The 19,514-nt window shown below is 40.8% G+C and overlaps 1 protein-coding gene across 2 annotated transcripts in view; it reads right to left on the bottom strand.

Moving 5' to 3' along the window:
- Positions 1-3,615: 3,615 nt before the first annotated feature.
- LOC139422953 (neuronal PAS domain protein 2) overlaps positions 3,616-19,514 on the bottom strand; it is a 45,802-nt gene continuing 29,903 nt past the window's right edge. For both annotated transcript variants that reach the window (XM_071174467.1, XM_071174466.1), the window contains exons 10-21: positions 15,882-15,964; positions 14,560-14,666; positions 14,121-14,268; positions 13,591-13,675; positions 13,138-13,267; positions 12,815-12,921; positions 11,853-12,044; positions 11,377-11,586; positions 7,699-7,892; positions 7,040-7,132; positions 4,954-5,164; positions 3,616-4,829 (exon numbers count right to left, since the gene is read on the bottom strand). In XM_071174467.1, the coding sequence (XP_071030568.1) occupies positions 4,635-4,829; positions 4,954-5,164; positions 7,040-7,132; positions 7,699-7,892; positions 11,377-11,586; positions 11,853-12,044; positions 12,815-12,921; positions 13,138-13,267; positions 13,591-13,675; positions 14,121-14,268; positions 14,560-14,666; positions 15,882-15,964 (1,755 nt within the window). In that variant the 3' untranslated portion in view covers positions 3,616-4,634. The remainder of the gene's footprint in view (positions 4,830-4,953; positions 5,165-7,039; positions 7,133-7,698; positions 7,893-11,376; positions 11,587-11,852; positions 12,045-12,814; positions 12,922-13,137; positions 13,268-13,590; positions 13,676-14,120; positions 14,269-14,559; positions 14,667-15,881; positions 15,965-19,514) is intronic.

Here is a 19,514-nt window from a genome sequence, read left to right as displayed (position 1 = left end):
GGGCCATGTAACGTGAGAATTTGAGTGAAAACCTCCTTCCATCAGCAAGGGCATTGAAGATGAAACGTGGCTGGGTCTTTCAGCATGACAATGATCCCAAACACACCGCCCGGGCAACGAAGGAGTGAATTCGTAAGATGCATTTCAAGGTCCTGGAGTGGCCTAGCCAGTCTCCAGATCTCAACCCCATAGAAAATCTTTGGAGGGAGTTGAAAGTCCGTGTTGCCCAGCAACATCCCCAAAACATCACTGCTCTAGAGGAGATCTGCATGGAGGAATGGGCCAAAATACCAGCAACAGTGGTATTTTTGACCTCTGTCATTGCCAACAAAGGGTATATAACAAAGTATTGAGATAAACTTTTGTTATTGACCAAATACTTATTTTTCACCATAATTTGCAAATAAAATCCTACAATGTGATTTTCTCCATTTTTTTCCCTAATTTTGTCTGTCATAGTTGAAGTGTACCTATGATGAAAATTACAGGCCTCTCTCATATTTTTAAGTGGGAGAACTTGCACAATTGGTGGCTGACTAAATACTTTTTTGCCCCACTGTATATCAATGATACTAGTCAGGCATATATAGCATTTAAAAAGTCATCAACAGCTATTGTTTCAATTCAACCCAGAGTTCAACTAAATATAGACAATACATATAGGCCTAGGGTTTAAAGCTTGGTTGATTTCAAATGTCATCTTCATGTTAATCATTAATATGTTGGATTCACGTCTCCATCTCAACCAAAAATGTAAGTTAAAGAATGGGACTAAATCGAATCAAAAACTTTAAATGCACCTAAAATACAGTTTGATTTGATTTAGTATATTCTTTAACTTTGCGTCTTGGTTGAGATGGAGATGTGAATTCAACATATTCATTATTCATTTGTAGACATACTGGATTTGAAGCCAGACTTAGTCAGTGGCACCACTTTTGCAATAGAGTAAATGACCTATTAACTTGTCGACAATTTAACAAATTATACATTGGATTGACGTCTCCAATTTAACCAAAAATAAAAGTTAAAGAATAGGATTAAGCCAGTGGCTCAGATGAAACCATCCAAGCGTTAGATATCCTTTAAATGTTGATATTTGGTTGTTGTCCACCAAACACAATTCAATATTACTTTTGTGATACAGTAAATAGCCTAAAGTTAAGGCTATTTTACAAACTAATGTAACAGTATTTATTCAGCCTAAATGAGTAATGCATCCATGGCCACATTTTGAAATGAGTCTACTGTAACTCTAAATGTCTTATGTAATCATAGAAAGCTTGCATGTTCAAAATAGCATGCAAAGGTCGCAGGTCTGTAGAGATTGCTATAATAATTGCTATAATAATCTGTGCAGAATCTTGAACAGAATTGATCACTTTCACTATGTACCTTTAAATGTAACTTCAACTGCAATCCAGGTCATTGGGTTGTGCTATGAGATGAAGCACAGTGATAACACATTAAGTTGTTGTATAAATACAACATATCTGACATTCTATTCCCATTTGAACTTTGTTGTGCTTTTAAATGGTTGAAATTGCAGTGATAACACATTTAGACGACAACTGAACCAAAAACCAGACATTGTTTTTCCATTGGAATTTGGTTGTGCTTTTAGATGGTTGAAAGCATAGTGACAACACATTGGGAATTCAACAAACTTCTGGTTGTCTTTTTGAGTGGGTGAATAAATGTTGAAATCTCATTGATTAACGTCTCAACCAAATATGACCCACATTTCCATATTAAAATGACGTGATGTGCCCAGTGGGTATTGTTTTATATATTTAAATTCCCCAATAAAAATGCACACAGTAGAACAACAAGACATAACAATAATGGCTGCCTGCTTACACTTGTTTTGAAATATATGGTAAATTAACAAACATGCTATGGTAGTCTACTAATAAGGTTTGCTCCGTCCATTAAAGTGTGAAAAAAAAAATATGAAGCCTGATTTTTACGAATTATTTAATGAAAATGTTGCCATTAGTAATTGGTACTTTTCTTTAGTTTTAGAAAATTAAATGTCAACATATTTGATTCTATAGTGAACATAATAGGGTTATACTTGTATGAGGATAGGTTTCCAGGTGCTTTGTCAGTCATTTAAACAATATATTTTTTCAAACATGGACTAATAGTGTTGGGTGGTGAACATACTATAATGTTTAATAATGATATCAATTACAGTATACAGTGCATTCGGAAAGTATTCACACCCCTTGACCTTCTCCACATTTATTACGTTATAGCCTTATTCTAAAATGCATTAAATAACAATTCATTCCTCATCAATCTACACACAATACCTCATAATAACATAGCGAAAACAGGTTTTTAGAAATGTTTGCAAATTTATATAAAAAAAACTGAAATACCTTATTTACATAAATATTCAGACCCTTTGCTATGAGACTAAAAAATTTTAGCTGAGGTGCATCCCGTTTCCATTGATCATCCTTGAGCTGTTTCTACAACCTAGATTGGAGTCCACCTATGGTAAATTCAATTGATTGGACATGATTTGGAAAGGCATACACCTGTCTATATAAGGTCTCACAGTTGACAGTGCATGTCAGAGCAAAAACAAAGCCATGAGGTCGAAGGAATTGTCCGTAGAGCTCCGAGACAGGATTGTGTCGAGGCAAAGATCTGGGGAAGGGTACCAAAAAATGTCTGCAGCATTGAAAGTCCCCAAGAACACAGTGACCTCCATCATTCTTAAATGGAAGAAGTTTGGAACCACCAAGACTCTTCCTAGTGCTGGCCGCCTGGCCAAACTGAGCAATCGGGGTAGAAGGGCCTTGGTCAGTGAGGTGACCAAGAACCCAATGGTAACTCTGAGAGAGCTCCAGAGTTCCTCTGTCTAGATGGGAGAACCTTCCAGAAGAACAACCATCTCTGCAGCCCTCCACCAATCAGGCCTTTATGGTAGAGTGGCCAGACGGAATCCACTCCTCAGTAAAAGGCATATGACAGCCCTCTTGGAGTTTGTCAAAAGGCACCTAAAGAATCTCAGACGATGAGAAACAAGATTCTCTAGACTGATGAAACAAAGATTGAACTCTTTGGCCTTAAAGCCAAGCATTACGTCTGGAGGAAGCCTGGCACCATCCCTACGGTGAAGCATGGTGGTGGCAGCATCCGGCAGGGACTGGGACAATATTCAAGAACGAGGGAAAGATGAACTGAGCAAAGTACAGAGAGATCATTGATGAAAACCTGCTCCAGAACGCTCAGGACCTCAGACTGGGGCCAAGGATTCACCTTCCAACAGGACGATCCTAAGCACACAGCCAAGACAACGCAGGAGTGGCTTTGGGACAAGTCTCTGAATGTCCTTGAGTGGCCCAGCCAGAGCCCAAACTTGAACCCGATCGAACATCTCTGGAGAGACCTGAAAATAGCTGTGCAGCGACGCTCCTCATCCAACCTGACAGAGCTTAAGAGGATCTGCAGAGAAGAATGGGATAAACTCCTCAAATACATGTTTGCCAAGCTTGTAGCGTCATACCCAAGAAGACTCGAGGCTGTAATCGCTGCCAAAGGTGCTTCAACAAAGTACTGATTAAAGGGTCTGAATACTTATGTAAATGTGACATTTCCTTTTATTTTTTTTATATACATTTGCAAAATGTCTAAAAAACAGTTTTTGCTATGTCATTATGGGGTATTTTGTGTAGATTGATGAGGAAAAAATAGATTTAATTCATTTTAGAATAAAGCTGTAACGTAACAAAATGTAGAAAAAGGGAAGTGGTCTGAATACTTTCCGAATGCACTGTATCTAGGATGACTGATTTGAATGTGTGATGAAATAACAACTGATGTCCAACATCAAAATGAACCCTTCCTTTACATTTCCTTCTGGGGAAAATATTGTTGTTTTATAGGTTTGTAAAACTGCTGTTTCATAACAAAAAAGTATGCAACAACTGCACAACAAAACCATAACTCACAGACACAAAGTGTTTTTCATGTGAAATGAAGATGCAACTTTGAAGAAGTAAATGTTCACTGCTTGTGTTTACTCTCTGAACATCAGGACAGATGCTATGAACAAGTGCAGTCAGTGCACAACTAGACTCACCTAACAATAACCTATTTTTTTTTGTTGAAAACATATCTGCATAAAAACACATAGCAGAACTGTTTTCCTTATGATTACTTTCATAGTTTTCTCCATCCAGCAGTGTCATGATGAAATATGACGTGTAAGCATGGTCCCAGTAGCTTTGTGGAGTGGGACAGAGAGGCTGATGGTGCAGTGAAGCACAAGCCTTCAGCACACGGACTCCTTTTTCATTTCTGGGAGAGCTGTCACATTGGGGGCCGCCACCGGTCCAAGCAGTCTCTGACTGTGGTTCACCCCAGCATGGGGTACAAAAACTGCTTTGTCTGAAAAGGGTGGCTCCTTATCAGAAGTAAGGTCACCACAGGCATATTTTCGTTTTTTTTGTTGCTGTGGAAACAAAGCCACTTTGGCTTCTTAGACAGCGAATAACACTGCACAGCATGGCGCCAAATAGCCTCTGTCTCTTCTATGCATCCCAGATAATTCTGCCACTGAACCTGTGACAATACATTTCAGGGGATAACTAACAACTCTGTTTGAGTCTTCGGTGCTACCGAGTGAGCATATTTCGGAAGTCTGAAAGGTTGCCAGTCTGGTTTTGGGAATGGTGGTGTTGTTGCTGCTGTTGTGGTTGCTGCTGCTGCGGTTGTTGTTGAATATAACCCACAGTACCTTGCTGTGGGATATTAGTGGCGTGGAAGAACGCCTGAGTGGGTCCACTGTGTAAGAGTCCTTGGGGCTGCATCTATCAACAGAAAGGGATCAAGGCATAAGTGAGGTGATACTAGTTATTCTACAGAGTGAGCCAAACCCCCGCCAGCCCAAGGCCTGCGATCACACGACTGCAAGTAGTAGGACTACTACTTTACCTGAAAGAACTGCTGTGGCTGCTGCAGCTGTAGAGAGTGATGGTTGGCCTGCTGCTGAGGGTGGTAGGTGGGCTGGGCCTGGTGCGTGATAAAGCTGTTGTGAGGGATCATGATGGGGGACGTGAATACAGGGGAGGGGACCAGGACAGCGTTGCAGTTCACCTGCTGCATGGGGAACGACGGGGTCATCATCTGCTGCTCCAGGGTGTATCTGGGGAGGGATGAGCGCAATCAACCGGTCAACTACATTTACTGTGTTCATAGTAACAGAATATGTTTATTTTGTCTTTAACACTTCGATTTCTGTATGGTCTGATTATTTGCAAATACAGTTGAAGTCGGAAGTTGACATACACTTAGGTTGGAGTCATTAAAACTTGTCTTGCAACCACTCCACAAATGTCTTGTTAACAAACTATAGTTTTGGCAAGTCGGTTAGGACATCTACTTTGTGCATGACACAAGTAATTTGTCCAACAATTGTTTACAGTCAGATTATTTCACTTATTACAATTCCAGTGGGTCAGAAGTTTACATACACTAAGTTGACTGTGCCTTTAAACAGCTTGGAAAATCCCAGAAAATTATGTCATGACATTAGAAGTTTCTGATAAGCTAATTGACATCATTTGAGTCAATTGGAGGTGTACCTGTGGATGTATTTCAAGGCCTACCTTCAAACTCAATGCCTCTTTGCTTGACATCATGGGAAAATCAAAAGAAATCAGCCAAGACCTCAGAAAAAAATTTGTAGACCTCCACAAGTCTGGTTCATCCTTGGGAGCAATTTCCAAACACCTGAAGGTACCACGTTCATCTGTACAAACAATAGTACGCAAGTGTAAACACAATGGTACCACGCAACCATCATACCGCTCAGGAAGGAGACTAATTCTGCTTCTTAAGAGATGAACGTACGAAAAGTACAAATTAATCCCAGAACAACAGCAAAGGACCTTGTGAAGATGCTGGAGGAAACAGGTACAAAAGTATCTATATCCACAGTAAAACGAGTCCTATATCAACATAACCTGAAAGGCCACTCAGTAAGGAAGAAGCCACTGCTCCAAAAAAGCCAGACTATGGTTTGCAACTGCACATGGGGACAAAGATCATACTTTTTGGAGAAATGTCTTCTGGTCTGATGAAACAAATATAGAACTGTTTGGCCATAATGACCATCATTATGTTTGGAGGAAAAATGTGGATGCTTGCAAGCCGAAGAACACCATCCCAACCATGAAGCACGGGGGTGGCAGCATCATGTTGTGGGGGTGCTTTGCTGCAGGAGGGACTGGTGCACTTCACAAAATAGATGGCATCATGAGGAAGTAAAATTATGTGGATATATTGAAGCAACATCTCAAGACATCAGTCAGAAAGTAAAAGCTTGGTCGCAAATGGGTCTTCCAATTGGACAATGACCCCAAGCATACTTCCAAAGTTGTGGCAAAATGGCTTAAGGACAACAAAGTCAAGGTATTGGAGTGACCATCACAAAGCCCTGACCGCAATCCTATAAAAAATGTGTGGGCAGAACTCAAAAACCATGTGCGAGCAAGGAGGACTACAAACCTGACTCAGTTACACCAGCTCTGTCAGGAGTAATGGGCCAAAATTTACCCAACTTATTGTGGGAAGCTTGTGGAAGGCTACCTGAAACGTTTGACCCAAGTTAAACAATTTAAGGCAATGCTACCAAATACTAATTGAGTGTATGTACTTCTGACCCACTGGGAATGTGATGAAAGAAATAAAAGCTGAAATAAATCATTCTCTCTACTATTATTCTGACATTTCACATTCTTAAAATAAAGTTGTGATCCTAACTGACATAAAACAAGGAATTTTTACTTGGATTAAATGTCAGGAATTGTGAAAAACTGAGTTTAAATGTATTTGGCTAAGGTGTATGTAATCTTCCGACTTCAACTGTAAGTTTATATCATGTGTTTTAAGTACAATCAGGTCATATCAAGGATAAATGTTCTCATATTTCACTGCATGTACTACATATGGGTCAAATAACAGACCATGTAAAGAAAGTCAACATAATGATTATATACACACTCAATCACACACTTACTTGGTTTGCTGGATGGCTGTGTTGCACTGGGAAGTCTGGGAGCTCATACTGCTATCAGGTAAGAGGGTATGCATTGGCTGGTTGAGCAGCATGCTGCCAGAAAGAACGGTCTATGTCAGTGTCAAATCTGGAACTCCAACCTTTCTAAAAATGACCCCTGGGCCATGAGGGCTGAGATTGCACAAGCTGGTATTTTCCACCCTTGACATACTTATCCATCTCAAAAATACAGTGTGAGTCCAATAGACAAGACAAAAGGTTTTGTGACTCAAGGAGACTATTCCCTCTCCAATGTCACCCTAACCTTTTTCTTCTAACCATTTGATTTCAACCTGAAGAACTCAAATCTACTTTTATTTTTGATTAAGTTAACAGAAGGACAAGACTTTCATATCAAGGTAAGCTGGTGTTAAGCAGGTGCTCTTTCATTCAGAATTCATACAATGTAGTCATGATTAACTTCAAATCATAAAGCTTTGTTTTGATAATATACAGCTTGCCATGTCAATGTTTCCCAAAATGTATTCCGTTACAAGTTGCTTCAATTCAGACCAAACTAAAAGCTGAGTTACACTGACCATGAAGAACAGACTCAACACGTTCTTGAAAGGAAATTGTGCAACAAGAAATCAGAGTGTTTTACTGTCTGTAGGGCTCACCGTAACTGTCCCTCTTGACTGAACTCGGTGTCTGAGTGTCTTTGGTTTGCGTCCTGCAGTGGCTGTGTGTTCATCTGCTGAGAGAACATCATGGGGTTGCTGTAAAAGGGCATGGTCAGGCTGGTGTGGGTGTGCACCGGGAGACTGACTGCCTGCATCTGCCCGCCTGCATTCCTTATCAATCTCTGCTGCACCTAAACAACAACAACAGGGACATTAACACCAGGTTGACTACAGTCATGAACAAAACACGTCCTTGTATATTTGAAATCTAAATCAAACTTTATTTGTCACATGCGGCAAATACAACCAGTGTAGACCTTACCATGAAATGCTTACTAACAAGCCCTTAACCAACAGTGCAGTTCAAGAAGAGTTTAAAAAATATATACCAAATAAACTAGAGTAAGGAATATTAAAAGTAACACAATAAAATAACAATAGGCTATATACAGGGGGTACCGGTGCCGAGTCAATGAGTAGCAGCAGTGTACAAAACAAATGGGGAGGGGGGTTGTCAATGCAAATAGTCTGGTGGCCATTTGATTAATTGTTCAGCAGTCTTATGACTTGGGGATAGAAGCTGTTGAGGAGCCTTTTGGTCCTAGACTTGGCGCTCCGGTACCGCTTGCCGTGCGGTAGCAGAGAAAACAGTCTATCACTTGGGTGACTGAAGTCTCTGACAATTTTTTGGACTTTCCTCTGACACTGCCTATTACATACAGTTGAAGTCAGAAGTTTACATACACCTTAGTCAAATACATTTAAAATCATTTTTTCACAATTCCTGACATTTACTCATAGTAAAAATTCCATGTCTTAGGTCAGTTAGGATCACCACTTTATTTTAAGAATGTGAAATGTCAGAATAATAGTAGAGAGAATGATTTATTTCAGGTTTTATTTATTTTATCACATTCCCAGTGGGTCAGAAGTTTACATACACTCAACTAGTATTTGGTAGCATTGCCATTAAATTGTTTGGATTGGGTCAAAGGTTTCAGGTAGCCTTCCACAAGCTTCCCACAATAAGTTGGGTGAATATTGGTCCATTCCTCCTGACATAGCTGGTGTAACTGAGTCAGGTTTGTAGGCCTCCTTGCTCGCACACGCTTTTTCAGTTCTGCCCACAATTTTTCTACAGGATTGAGGTCAGGGCTTTGTGGCTACTCCAATACCTTGACTTTGTTGTCCTTAAGCCATTTTGCCACAACTTTGGAAGTATGCTTGGGGTCATTGTCCATTTGGAAGACCCATTTGCAACCGAGATTTAACTTCCTGACTGATGTCTTGAGATGTTGCTTCAATTTATCCACATAATTTTACTTCCTATGATGCCACCTATTTTGTGAAGTCCACCAGTCCCTAAGGCAGCAAAGCACCCCCACAACATGATGCTGCCACCCCCGTGCTTCACGGTTGGGATGGTGTTCTTCGGCTTGCAAGCCTCCCCCTTTTTCCTCCAAAAATAACGATGGTCATTATGGCCAAACAGTTCTATATTTGTTTCATCAGACCAGAAGACATTTCTCCAAAAAGTACAATCTTTGTCCCCATGCGCAGTTGCAAACTGTAGTCTGGCTTTTATATGGCGGTTTTGGAGCAGTGGCTTCTTCCTTGCTGAGCGGCCTTTCAGTTTATGTCGATATAGGACTCGTTTTATTGTGGATATAGATACTTTTGTACCTGTTTCCTCCAGCATCTTCACAAGGTCCCTTGCTGTTGTTCTGGGATTGATTTGCACTTTTAGCACCAAAGTACGTTCATCTCTAGGAGACAGAACGCATCTCCTTCCTGAGCGGTATGACGGCTGCGTGATCCCATGGTGTTTACACTTGTTTACTACTGTTTGTATAGATTAATGTGGCACCTTCAGGCGTTTAGAAATTGCTCACAAGGATGAACCAGACTTGTGGAGGTCTACAATTATTTTTTTGAGGTCTTGGCTGATTTCTTTTGATTCTTTTGATGTCAAGCAAAGAGGCACTGAGTTTGAAGGTAGGCCTTGAAATACATCCACAGATACACCTCCAATTGACTCAAATGATGTCAATTAGCCTATTTTTTTTTTACTTTACCCTTATTTAACTAGGAAAGTCAGATAAGAACAAATTCTTACTTTCAATGACGGCCTAGGAACAGTGGGTTAACTGCCTTGTTCAGGGACAGAACAACAGATTTTTACCTTGTCAAGGATTCGATCTTGCAACTGTTCGGTTACTAGTCCAACACTCTAAACACTAAGCTACCTGCCGCCCCAATCAGAAGCTTCTAAAGCCATGACATAATTTTCTGGAATTTTCCAAGCTGTTTAAAGGCACAGTCAACTTAGTGTATGTTAACTTCTGACCCACTGGAATTGTGATACAGTGAATTATTTGGGAAATAATCTGTCTGTGAACAATTGTTGGAAAAATTACTTGTGTCATGAACAAAGTAGATGTACTAACCGACTTGCCAAAACTATAGTTTGTTAACAAGAAGTTTGTGGAGTGGTTGAAAAACGAGTTTTAATGACTCTAACCTAAGTGTATGTAAACTTTCGACTTCAACTGTAGGTCCTGGATGACAGGAAGCTTGGCCCCGGTGATATACTGGGCTGCACGCACTACCCTCTGTAGCGCCTTACAGTCAGATGCTGAGCAGTTGCCATACCAGGCGGTGATGCAACCGGTCAGGATGCTCTCGATGGTGAAGCTGTAGAACTTTGAGGATCTGGGGACCCATGCCAAATCTTTTTTGAGGGGATCTGAGGACCCATGCCAAATCTTTTCAGTCTCCTGAGGGGGAAAAGGTGTTGTTGTGCCCTCTTCACGACTGAATTGGTGTGTTTGGAACATGATAGTTCGTTGGTGATGTGGACACCAAGGAACTTGAAACTCTCGACCCGCTCCACTACAGCCCCATCGATGTTAATGGGGGCCTGTTTGGCCCGCCTTTTCCTATAGTCCACGATCAGCTCCTTTGTCTTGCTCACATTGAGGGAGAGGTTGTTGTCCGGGCACCACACTGCCAGTTCACTGACCTCCTCCCTATAGGCGGTCTCATCGTTGTCGGTGATCAGGCCTACCACTGTTGTGTCATCAGCAAACTTGATGGTGTTGGAGTCGTGTTTGGCCACACAGTCATGGGTGAACGGGGAGTACAGGAGGGGACTAAGTACACACCCCTGAGGGGCCCCAGTGTTGAGGATCAGCATGGCAGACGTGTTGATGCCTACCCTTATCACCTGGGGGTGGCCCGTCAGGAAATCCAGGATCCAGTTGCAGAGGGAAGTGTTTAGTCCCAGGGTCCTTAGCTTAGTGATGAGCTTCATGGGCACTATGGTGTTGAACGCTGAGCTGTAGTCAATGAACAGCATTCTCACATAGGTGTTCCTTTTGTCCAGATGGGAAAGCGCAGTGTGGAGTGCGATTGAGATTGTGTCATCTGTGGATCTGTTGGGGTGGTATGCAATTTGGAGTGGGTCTAGGGAGGATGCTGTTGATGTGAGCCATGACCAGCCTTTCAAAGCACTTCATGGCTCCCGACGTGAGTGCTACGGGGCAGTAATCATTTGTGCAGGTTACCTTCGCTTCCTTGGGCGCAGGGACTATGGTGAATATTTCCCTGCTAACTCTATACAAAGTAAAAGTCTAAAGCTATTGGGATAAGAGTATAGATGGAGAGCTGGGGTACCTGAGGGGAGGGTGTGCTGTGCTCTCTGAGGAGAGAGTGAGGGGACGAGTCGTGGGCTCCATGGAGAGGCTGTTTGGAGTGGGCCGAGGCCTGCCTGATCACCCTAGACTGGGGCTGATGCTGCTGGACCGGCCTCCCTGGACCCTGCTGCTGAGGCTGCTGCTGTTGGACCTGGCCAAAGTCACCATGGATGGGTTGCTGTAACAACATCTACACACACACAAACACAGGAGGGCTTAGCTACTGTATCCACTCTATGACAATTGGCTTAGGTTAGCATTTCCCAATCTCGGTCCTCAGGACCCCAAGGGTAGCACGACACAGCTGATGCAAAGCTAGATGATTAATGTATTATTTGAATCAGCTGTGTAGTGTTATGGCAAAAAACAAAACAGAGGACCAAGTTTGGGGAAACCCTGGCTTAGGTTAAGGGACTGCTTTAGGCCGGGAGTCTGACTAGCGGTAAGCAGGGTTACCTGGAGGTTAGCTAGCTGAAGCTTCTCCTTGATGTCATGCAGCTCCTGCTGCTGAGTCTTAATGTCCATCTGCAGGATGCGCGTCCTCTCCTCCAGCTGCTCCTTGAGCTGGTTCATCACACCTAGCTGAGGCTCTTGGGGCTGCTGTTGGTACATGGACTGCTGCTGCTGTTGTTGTTGTTGTTGTTGTTGCTGCGATGGAAATAATAGGATGCACAGCCATCATGATAACGGCGGTTCACAACAAAGTACCATGCATGGGCGATGCTCTGGCACAAGCCTTCACAGCTGCCTACACACATTTTCAGAGCCAAGGAGGACTCTGCTGTAGTTCAGAAATACAGCACTCAAGCACTTGAGGTCCACAGAAATCATCCTCACAATCATTATCGCTTGATTAGCACTTCCAGCTCTTCTTGTTTCCAGCTCTTCTTCTTGTTTTCATGCAGATGTAGGAGATGCTTTTACTGGGCCTCATTTAACATGAGTTGAAGTGATCATCTTGAGACCATTTATACATACTTGAGAATAGTAGTTTTACATCTGGAATTTAATTGTCATCTACATTTACAGCTATAATATGATCATCCCCAATTACGTTGCTGTGGTCTAAAATCAAGTAAGAGTGGAGACATTTCACACAAACAAACGAGGATGTCAACCAACAGACAAGAGCAAGCTGTCATAATACTGGGAGACTACTAGACAAACAGTAAGCAGGCAGGCGACAGACAGACAGGAGAGATTAGACTAAACACCAACCATTACGGAGTGCTGGCTGCAGGTAGGAGAAGGGGGTAGGCTCAGTTGGGGAAGGAGGTCAAACGAGTTTTGCCTCTGTACCAAAGTCTATAAGGTGAAGGACAACAAACACAGAAGGGGAGTTGAGCAGGATTCCAGGCTGATGTTTTTCTACAAGTATTGGTTTTTCCACTGGCTAGTTCTTAATGAGGTGAACTGACCTTTGCACTACTGGGTACGAGTCTGGCCAAATTCTTCTCTGTCCCCGCGACTGATGCAGACTGTCGTGATGGTGTGCAAGCGTCTGTGAACCGCAAGGACGTGTTGGCTGGTGGGGAAAATGATTCAATATGTAGAAGGTTACGCATACTTATAATTAACCATTTAAATCCAAAATTGTATACAGTAAGTGAGTGTATGGTGGTGCAGAGTTTGGATTAGGGTGAAAGTGGTGTTGTATAGTACAGGGTTCAAGTCTAAACGGACTAATTCAGTATGGGGGTATTTGGGTTAGCTGGACAAAGACAGCAACAGAGGGACTCACATGCCGAGTCGGACAGGGCTGTGTGGGAGGATTTCCGGGAGCTGTGGGAGGACACTGAGCATGCCCCGCTCATCCTGTCCTGTCCGGGAGGGTCCAGATTGGGACAGATGTCCAGGTACACCTCCTGAGCCTGGAACACACAGGATAGACAGAGGAGTATCAAGTACTGACAGCGCCAATAAGATCTGGGACATATTGGCTTTTACCCACTCAGAATACACACAACAATGCCTGACACTTGAAAGCTCTGTATTTGCATGGCATTTCACCATCCCACTTAGCTCTGAACACTGACACAGGATAGGGAAGTAGAGCACTACTGTACATGATTGTAATGTACATGATTGAACGTGGTAAAATGGCTGTTTATTGGGAAACTTGAATACTGGAAGTTATTGTAACATTCTTTATGATTCATTATTTATATTTGATCCTAGTGACTCTTCTTCATACCTTTATGGAGGACGAAGTGGCCACCTCAGGTGACGTTTCCTCCAAGCCAAACTCTCTCCTCCTCTCCGCTCTCACCTCCGCGTAACTTCAAGTCCGTGACAGAGTGTTATAGAAAGACAGATCAAATGTCAAATGATTTGCCCATAAGCCTAGCTTTTCCATCAACAATCAATCAAATTTGTTTTATAAAGCACTTTTTACATCTACCCAGTCTAAAGCTCCAAACAGCAAGCAATGCAGATGCAGAAGCACAGTGGCTAGGAAAAACTCTCCAGAAAGGTTGGAACCTAGGAAGTAACCTAGAGAGGAACCAGGCTCTGAGGGGTGGCTAGTCCTCTTCTGGCTGTGCTGGGTGGAGATTATAAGAGTACATGGCCATTAACGCCAGATCTTTCTTCAAGACGTTCAGATATTCATCCTCAATTTACAATATCTAATGACAGACAGCTGCCTGAGGGTTCTGACCCTCAGGCAGCATCAGAGTATATTTGACCAAACATGACAGAGAGAGACAGAGGAATTAGGTTTACCTGACGACTGCGTGAGTGCACACTATGAACTCTGGCTTGGAGTTCCACTGGTGGTATGTAATGTAGTAGTGTGTCTGGAGCCAGATCCACTGCTGACCCTTGGTCAGAAACCGATAGTAGCAGGATTTACCCTTCCCAAACTGCATTACTGTGAAGACAACACAACACAGGGACATTTTCAACAGAGCAGTCAGGCATACACAAATCACTACACTGCCCTTGTTTCCAAAATCCTAAAACATCAGGAGTAGCAAGCTCTAAGCCGTCTCAGAAGTCTGGGCTTTTTATGCACATTGGTGAAGTGGAAATAGAAATGTAACTACAGTGGGATGACCTCTTTCTTTGAAATGGCTGCCTGGATCCTGTGGTAGTGAGGGAGAGCGGGAGAGAGGGAGAGAGGGAGAGAGGGATGAAAGAGGTAGTGGAGAGAGTTGCTTACATTGCTTATGACACCGCGCTATAAGCTCCAAGTCATCCACATGATAGTAATCATAGCCAGAAGTCCCAAGAACTTCAAAGGGCAAGTAGCCAATGATTGGTGAAGCTCTGGAAAGAGAGAATAACCTAGATATTAGGCAGCTATGTTTTATAACAACAACAGACTGGTTAAACTGTGACATTTAAGTATTTATTTTGTCAGAATGTACTCGTTTACAGCCTTGAGAGAATAACTTGATTGATAATGCCATAATTACCTTGACAAGTACATTGAAAAATGCATAAACATTATGATTATTAAACCTAAGTTTGTACTGCCCACAGGGCAATATAACTTCATATGATCCATACAGTTATGACACATTGACAGAATATCACCACTCTAAATAGGCTAGGGCTGAGCGAGTGCGATGTTGCGAATGCCTAAAAAATGCGTAAACATGGCAATGTCGTATAATCACAGCTATGATTATGACGTGATTGTGTCTCACTTGGTGCATTTCATTCATCAATGCTCAGTTAAATCCACTTAGCCTAGGCCCCCATAAGCCAAATTCAGAATGGCATGCAGGTCACATTATAGAGGGAGCCATTCTTGAGACCCAGCGCAGAGCACAGCAGTTTGGCAAGGAGCTGTGAATATCCAATTATAGCTCAGCAGAGCACTGGATGTACAATTTCCTCCCTTGGTTTTACCTTCTTTACAGTTATCTAATAATCCTGGAGAGGTTGCCATCCTCCCTGGTCTGAATTCACAAGGGTCTTTGATTAGCAGGTACTTAGGGATTTGATTTGATACTGCACTGATGGTGTCATGAATGATAGAATGTTGCAGTCTGGGCTGTTTCTCATTGGTCCTTTATTAGCTGTGACATTGCAGACTAATCTTGTGTCTCACTCTCACTATCCAGGGCAGGGCAGCAGGTCTAAATGCCTTACTTAGTGAGGACGCCAGGCCACACAGTGGAAACTAGCACAATCAGTCAGTCACGCCACTAGCACCAGCAGTCTGCTGAACACTGAGCCTGTTCACCCAAAGCCAATCAGATGGAACATAACCAAGGGACACAGCGGGGCAGTATGACACGCCAGTAGACAGAGTTTACAAACAACAATGTCATGTTAATGCCAAGATAGCGACAGGAGAGAACAGCAGTTGTCCTCTTAAATATATATGTTACTGTAGCGCCAAAGATGTGCAGCCCAGAGGATGTCAGTTGATGGGCACCGATGACAGTGTGGCTTTCCATCAGGATATGAAGCTACTCAATTAAAGACTGATAACAGATGTACAAAATGTACAGTTTTCTTTGCTCCTCTTACCTGTGATCTAAGAACAGGAACTTCCATTCAAGGCTGTGTCTGGATGTGAATTCATCACAGGGATCTTCCACATTACACAAATCCTGGTCAAAGTAATAAAAATACAATTTAAGGCACTAGAGAACCAATCCTTAAATCCCCCCCAAAAAACTATTGGTGACCATGTAATTATAAGGTTCTATCTACGAAAAGTCTAGATCTGAGTTATACGTTTTCACGTCATATCTCAGAACTGCTTTGTAGTGAATTCCTCGTTCATAACTAATCAAGTCCCTCACCAGAGGTACTTAAAGTGCAGAGTATCAAAATCCTGAGACTTGTGTAAATTAGTTTTTTTTAGGGGGGTGTTGTAATTGTAACCTTGTAAGTCTCAAAAGTGGATCCGTGTTGTGTAAAAATGTTCTTTCTGGCACTTAATGATACGATTATTTCAACGTTAATAGAAAAGTAAAGCCATTTAATGATTAAATGAAGAGAATAACCTTCCTTCCTTCAAACCACATGATGTAATACATAATTTCATATTCAACATCAATTCAACATTAATTCAAAATCACCAAACACTTGTCCTTGCATCAAAGCTAAGAACAGCTTCTATCTCAAGGCCATCAGATTGTTAAATAGCCATCACTAGCCGGCTACCACCCAGTTACTCAACCCTGCACCTTAGAGGCTGCTGACCTATGTACATAGACATGGAATCACTAGTCAATTTAATAATGGAACACTACATACTGCTTTACTCATTTCATATGTATATACTGTAATGCCACTCCGACATTGCTCATCCTAATATTTATATATTTCTTAATTCCATTCTTTCTATTTTACTTTTGGATTTGTGTGTATTGTTGTGAATTTTTAGATATTACTGTACTGTTGGAGCTAGGAACACAAGCATTTCGCTACACCTGCTATAAAATCTGCTAAATATGTGTATGTGACCAATAACATCTGCTAAATGTGTGTATGTGACCAATAACATCTGCTAAATGTGTGTATGTGACCAATAACATCTGCTAAATATGTGTATGTGACCAATAACATCTGCTAAATATGTGTATGTGACCAATAACATCTAAATATGTGTATGGGACCAATAACATCTTCTAAATATGTGTATGTGACCAATAACATCTTCTAAATATGTGTATGTGACCAATAACATCTGCTAAATGTGTGTATGTGACCAATAACATCTGCTAAATGTGTGTATGTGACCAATAACATCTGCTAAATGTGTGTATGTGACCAATAACATCTGCTAAATATGTGTATGTGACCAATAACATCTGCTAAATATGTGTATGTGACCAATAACATCTTCTAAATATGTGTATGTGACCAATAACATCTTCTAAATATGTGTATGTGACCAATAACATCTTCTAAATATGTGTATGTGACCAATAACATCTGCTAAATGTGTGTATGTGACCAATAACATCTGCTAAATGTGTGTATGTGACCAATAACATCTGCTAAATATGTGTATGTGACCAATAACATCTTCTAAATATGTGTATGTGACCAATAACATCTTCTAAATATGTGTATGGGACCAATAACATCTTCTAAATATGTGTATGTGACCAATAACATCTTCTAAATATGTGTATGTGACCAATAACATCTTCTAAATATGTGTATGTGACCAATAACATCTGCTAAATATGTGTATGTGACCAATAACATCTGCTAAATGTGTGTATGTGACCAATACCATCTAAATATGTGTATGTGACCAATAACATCTAAATGTGTATGTGACCAATAACATCTTCTAAATATGTGTATGTGACCAATAACATCTGCTAAATGTGTGTATGTGACCAATAACATCTGCTAAATGTGTGTATGTGACCAATAACATCTAAATATGTGTATGTGACCAATAACATCTAAATATGTGTATGTGACCAATAACATCTAAATATGTGTATGTGACCAATAACATCTTCTAAATATGTGTATGTGACCAATAACATCTTCTAAATATGTGTATGTGACCAATAACATCTTCTAAATATGTGTATGTGACCAATAACATGTGATTTGATTTTGACTTAAAACAATAGTTCAATGAAATGACAACTACCCTACAGTGATTTCAAAAAGTATTCACACCCCTTGACTTTTCCCACATTTTATTTTGTTACAAAGTGGGATTAAAATGGATTTAATTTACATTTTCTGTCAACCATTTACACAAAATACTCTGTAATGTCAAAGTTAGAAAAAAATATATAATAATAATAATGAAAAACACTAATATATCTGGATTAGAAAAGTATTCAACCTCCTGAGTCTATACATGTTAACACCTTAGGCAGTGATTACAGCTGTGAGTCTTTCTGAGTGAGTCTCTGAGCTTTGCACACCTGGATTGCACAAAATTTGTTCTGTCAAATAATGTCGATCAATGCTAGACAGCCATTTTCAAGTCTTGCCATAGATTTTCAAGTCAATTTAAGTTTTTTTTTAATGTAACTAGACCACTCAGGAACATTCAATGTTGTCTTAGTAAGCAACTCCAGTGGATTTGCCCCAAAGATAATGTTTTGTATTCAGGACAAAAAGTTATTTCTTTTGCCACATTTTTTTGCAGTATTACTTTAGTGAGTTATTGCAAACAGGGTGCATGTTTTGGAATATATTTTTTCTGTACAGGATTCCTTCTTTTCACTCTGTCATTTATGTTAGTATTGTGGAGTAACTACAATGTTGCTGATCCATCCTCAGTTATCTCCTACAGTATCACAGCCATTAAACTCTGTTCTTGTATGTCTTCCATTCAGCCACCCCCTGAGGAGGGTCAAACTGTCAATCAACACAGCTCAGGTGGTGAATAAGCAAACCTATTGGTGATTTGCTTTACAGCTATAGGATTGTGTGCAGCACAAACGTCAAATTATAAGAAGAGAGTATTGCCATAATAGTTAAATATGCAGCTCAAAACAATGTTGGTGATCAAAAATATGAACTGTTTACTTTACAAGCTCATCAGCAGAGGGGCAACCATTTTTAGCAAAGGCCTACTGCTATTTTTGTATCTAACAATTGCTTGAAATGGATCATTTGCTTATGAAACTTGCATTTGGAATTTGTTTAAAATGAATTATTACCATAGGCACTGCTCTTCACTTGCACTCTCCAAACTCCAGCCAGTGGAAAGTGATTATTTTCTCTTGTTGAAATGTTTTCTCTTGCTTTCATATGTTTAAATACATGTGGTATATCTATATTAAAATAATTGCTAGCGTTTCATCATTCCATCCCCATACTGTTTTTTGCAACACGTAGATATTTCTGTTACATGTTTGACAGGCATACGATACATTTGCATTTAGCCAAACATTAATTATTTTATTTTATTTTTATTTCACCTTTATTTAACCAGGTAAGCTAGTTGAGAACAAGTTCTCATTTGCAACTGCGACCTGGCCAAGATAAAGCATAGCAGTTCGACACATTCAACAACACAGAGTTACACATGGAATAAACAAAACACAGTCAATAATACAGTAGAAAAAAAAGAAAACAAAGTCTACTTACAGTGAGTGGAAATAAGGTCAAATAAGGGAGTTAAGGCAATAAATAGGCCATGGTGGCGAAGTAATTACAATATGGCAA

This window comes from Oncorhynchus clarkii, chromosome 12 (assembly GCF_045791955.1).
Source record: "Oncorhynchus clarkii lewisi isolate Uvic-CL-2024 chromosome 12, UVic_Ocla_1.0, whole genome shotgun sequence".
Classification (NCBI taxonomy): domain Eukaryota; kingdom Metazoa; phylum Chordata; class Actinopteri; order Salmoniformes; family Salmonidae; genus Oncorhynchus; species Oncorhynchus clarkii.
Note: the sequence above shows the minus strand (reverse complement) of the source record. Positions and strands in the feature narration are given on the sequence as shown.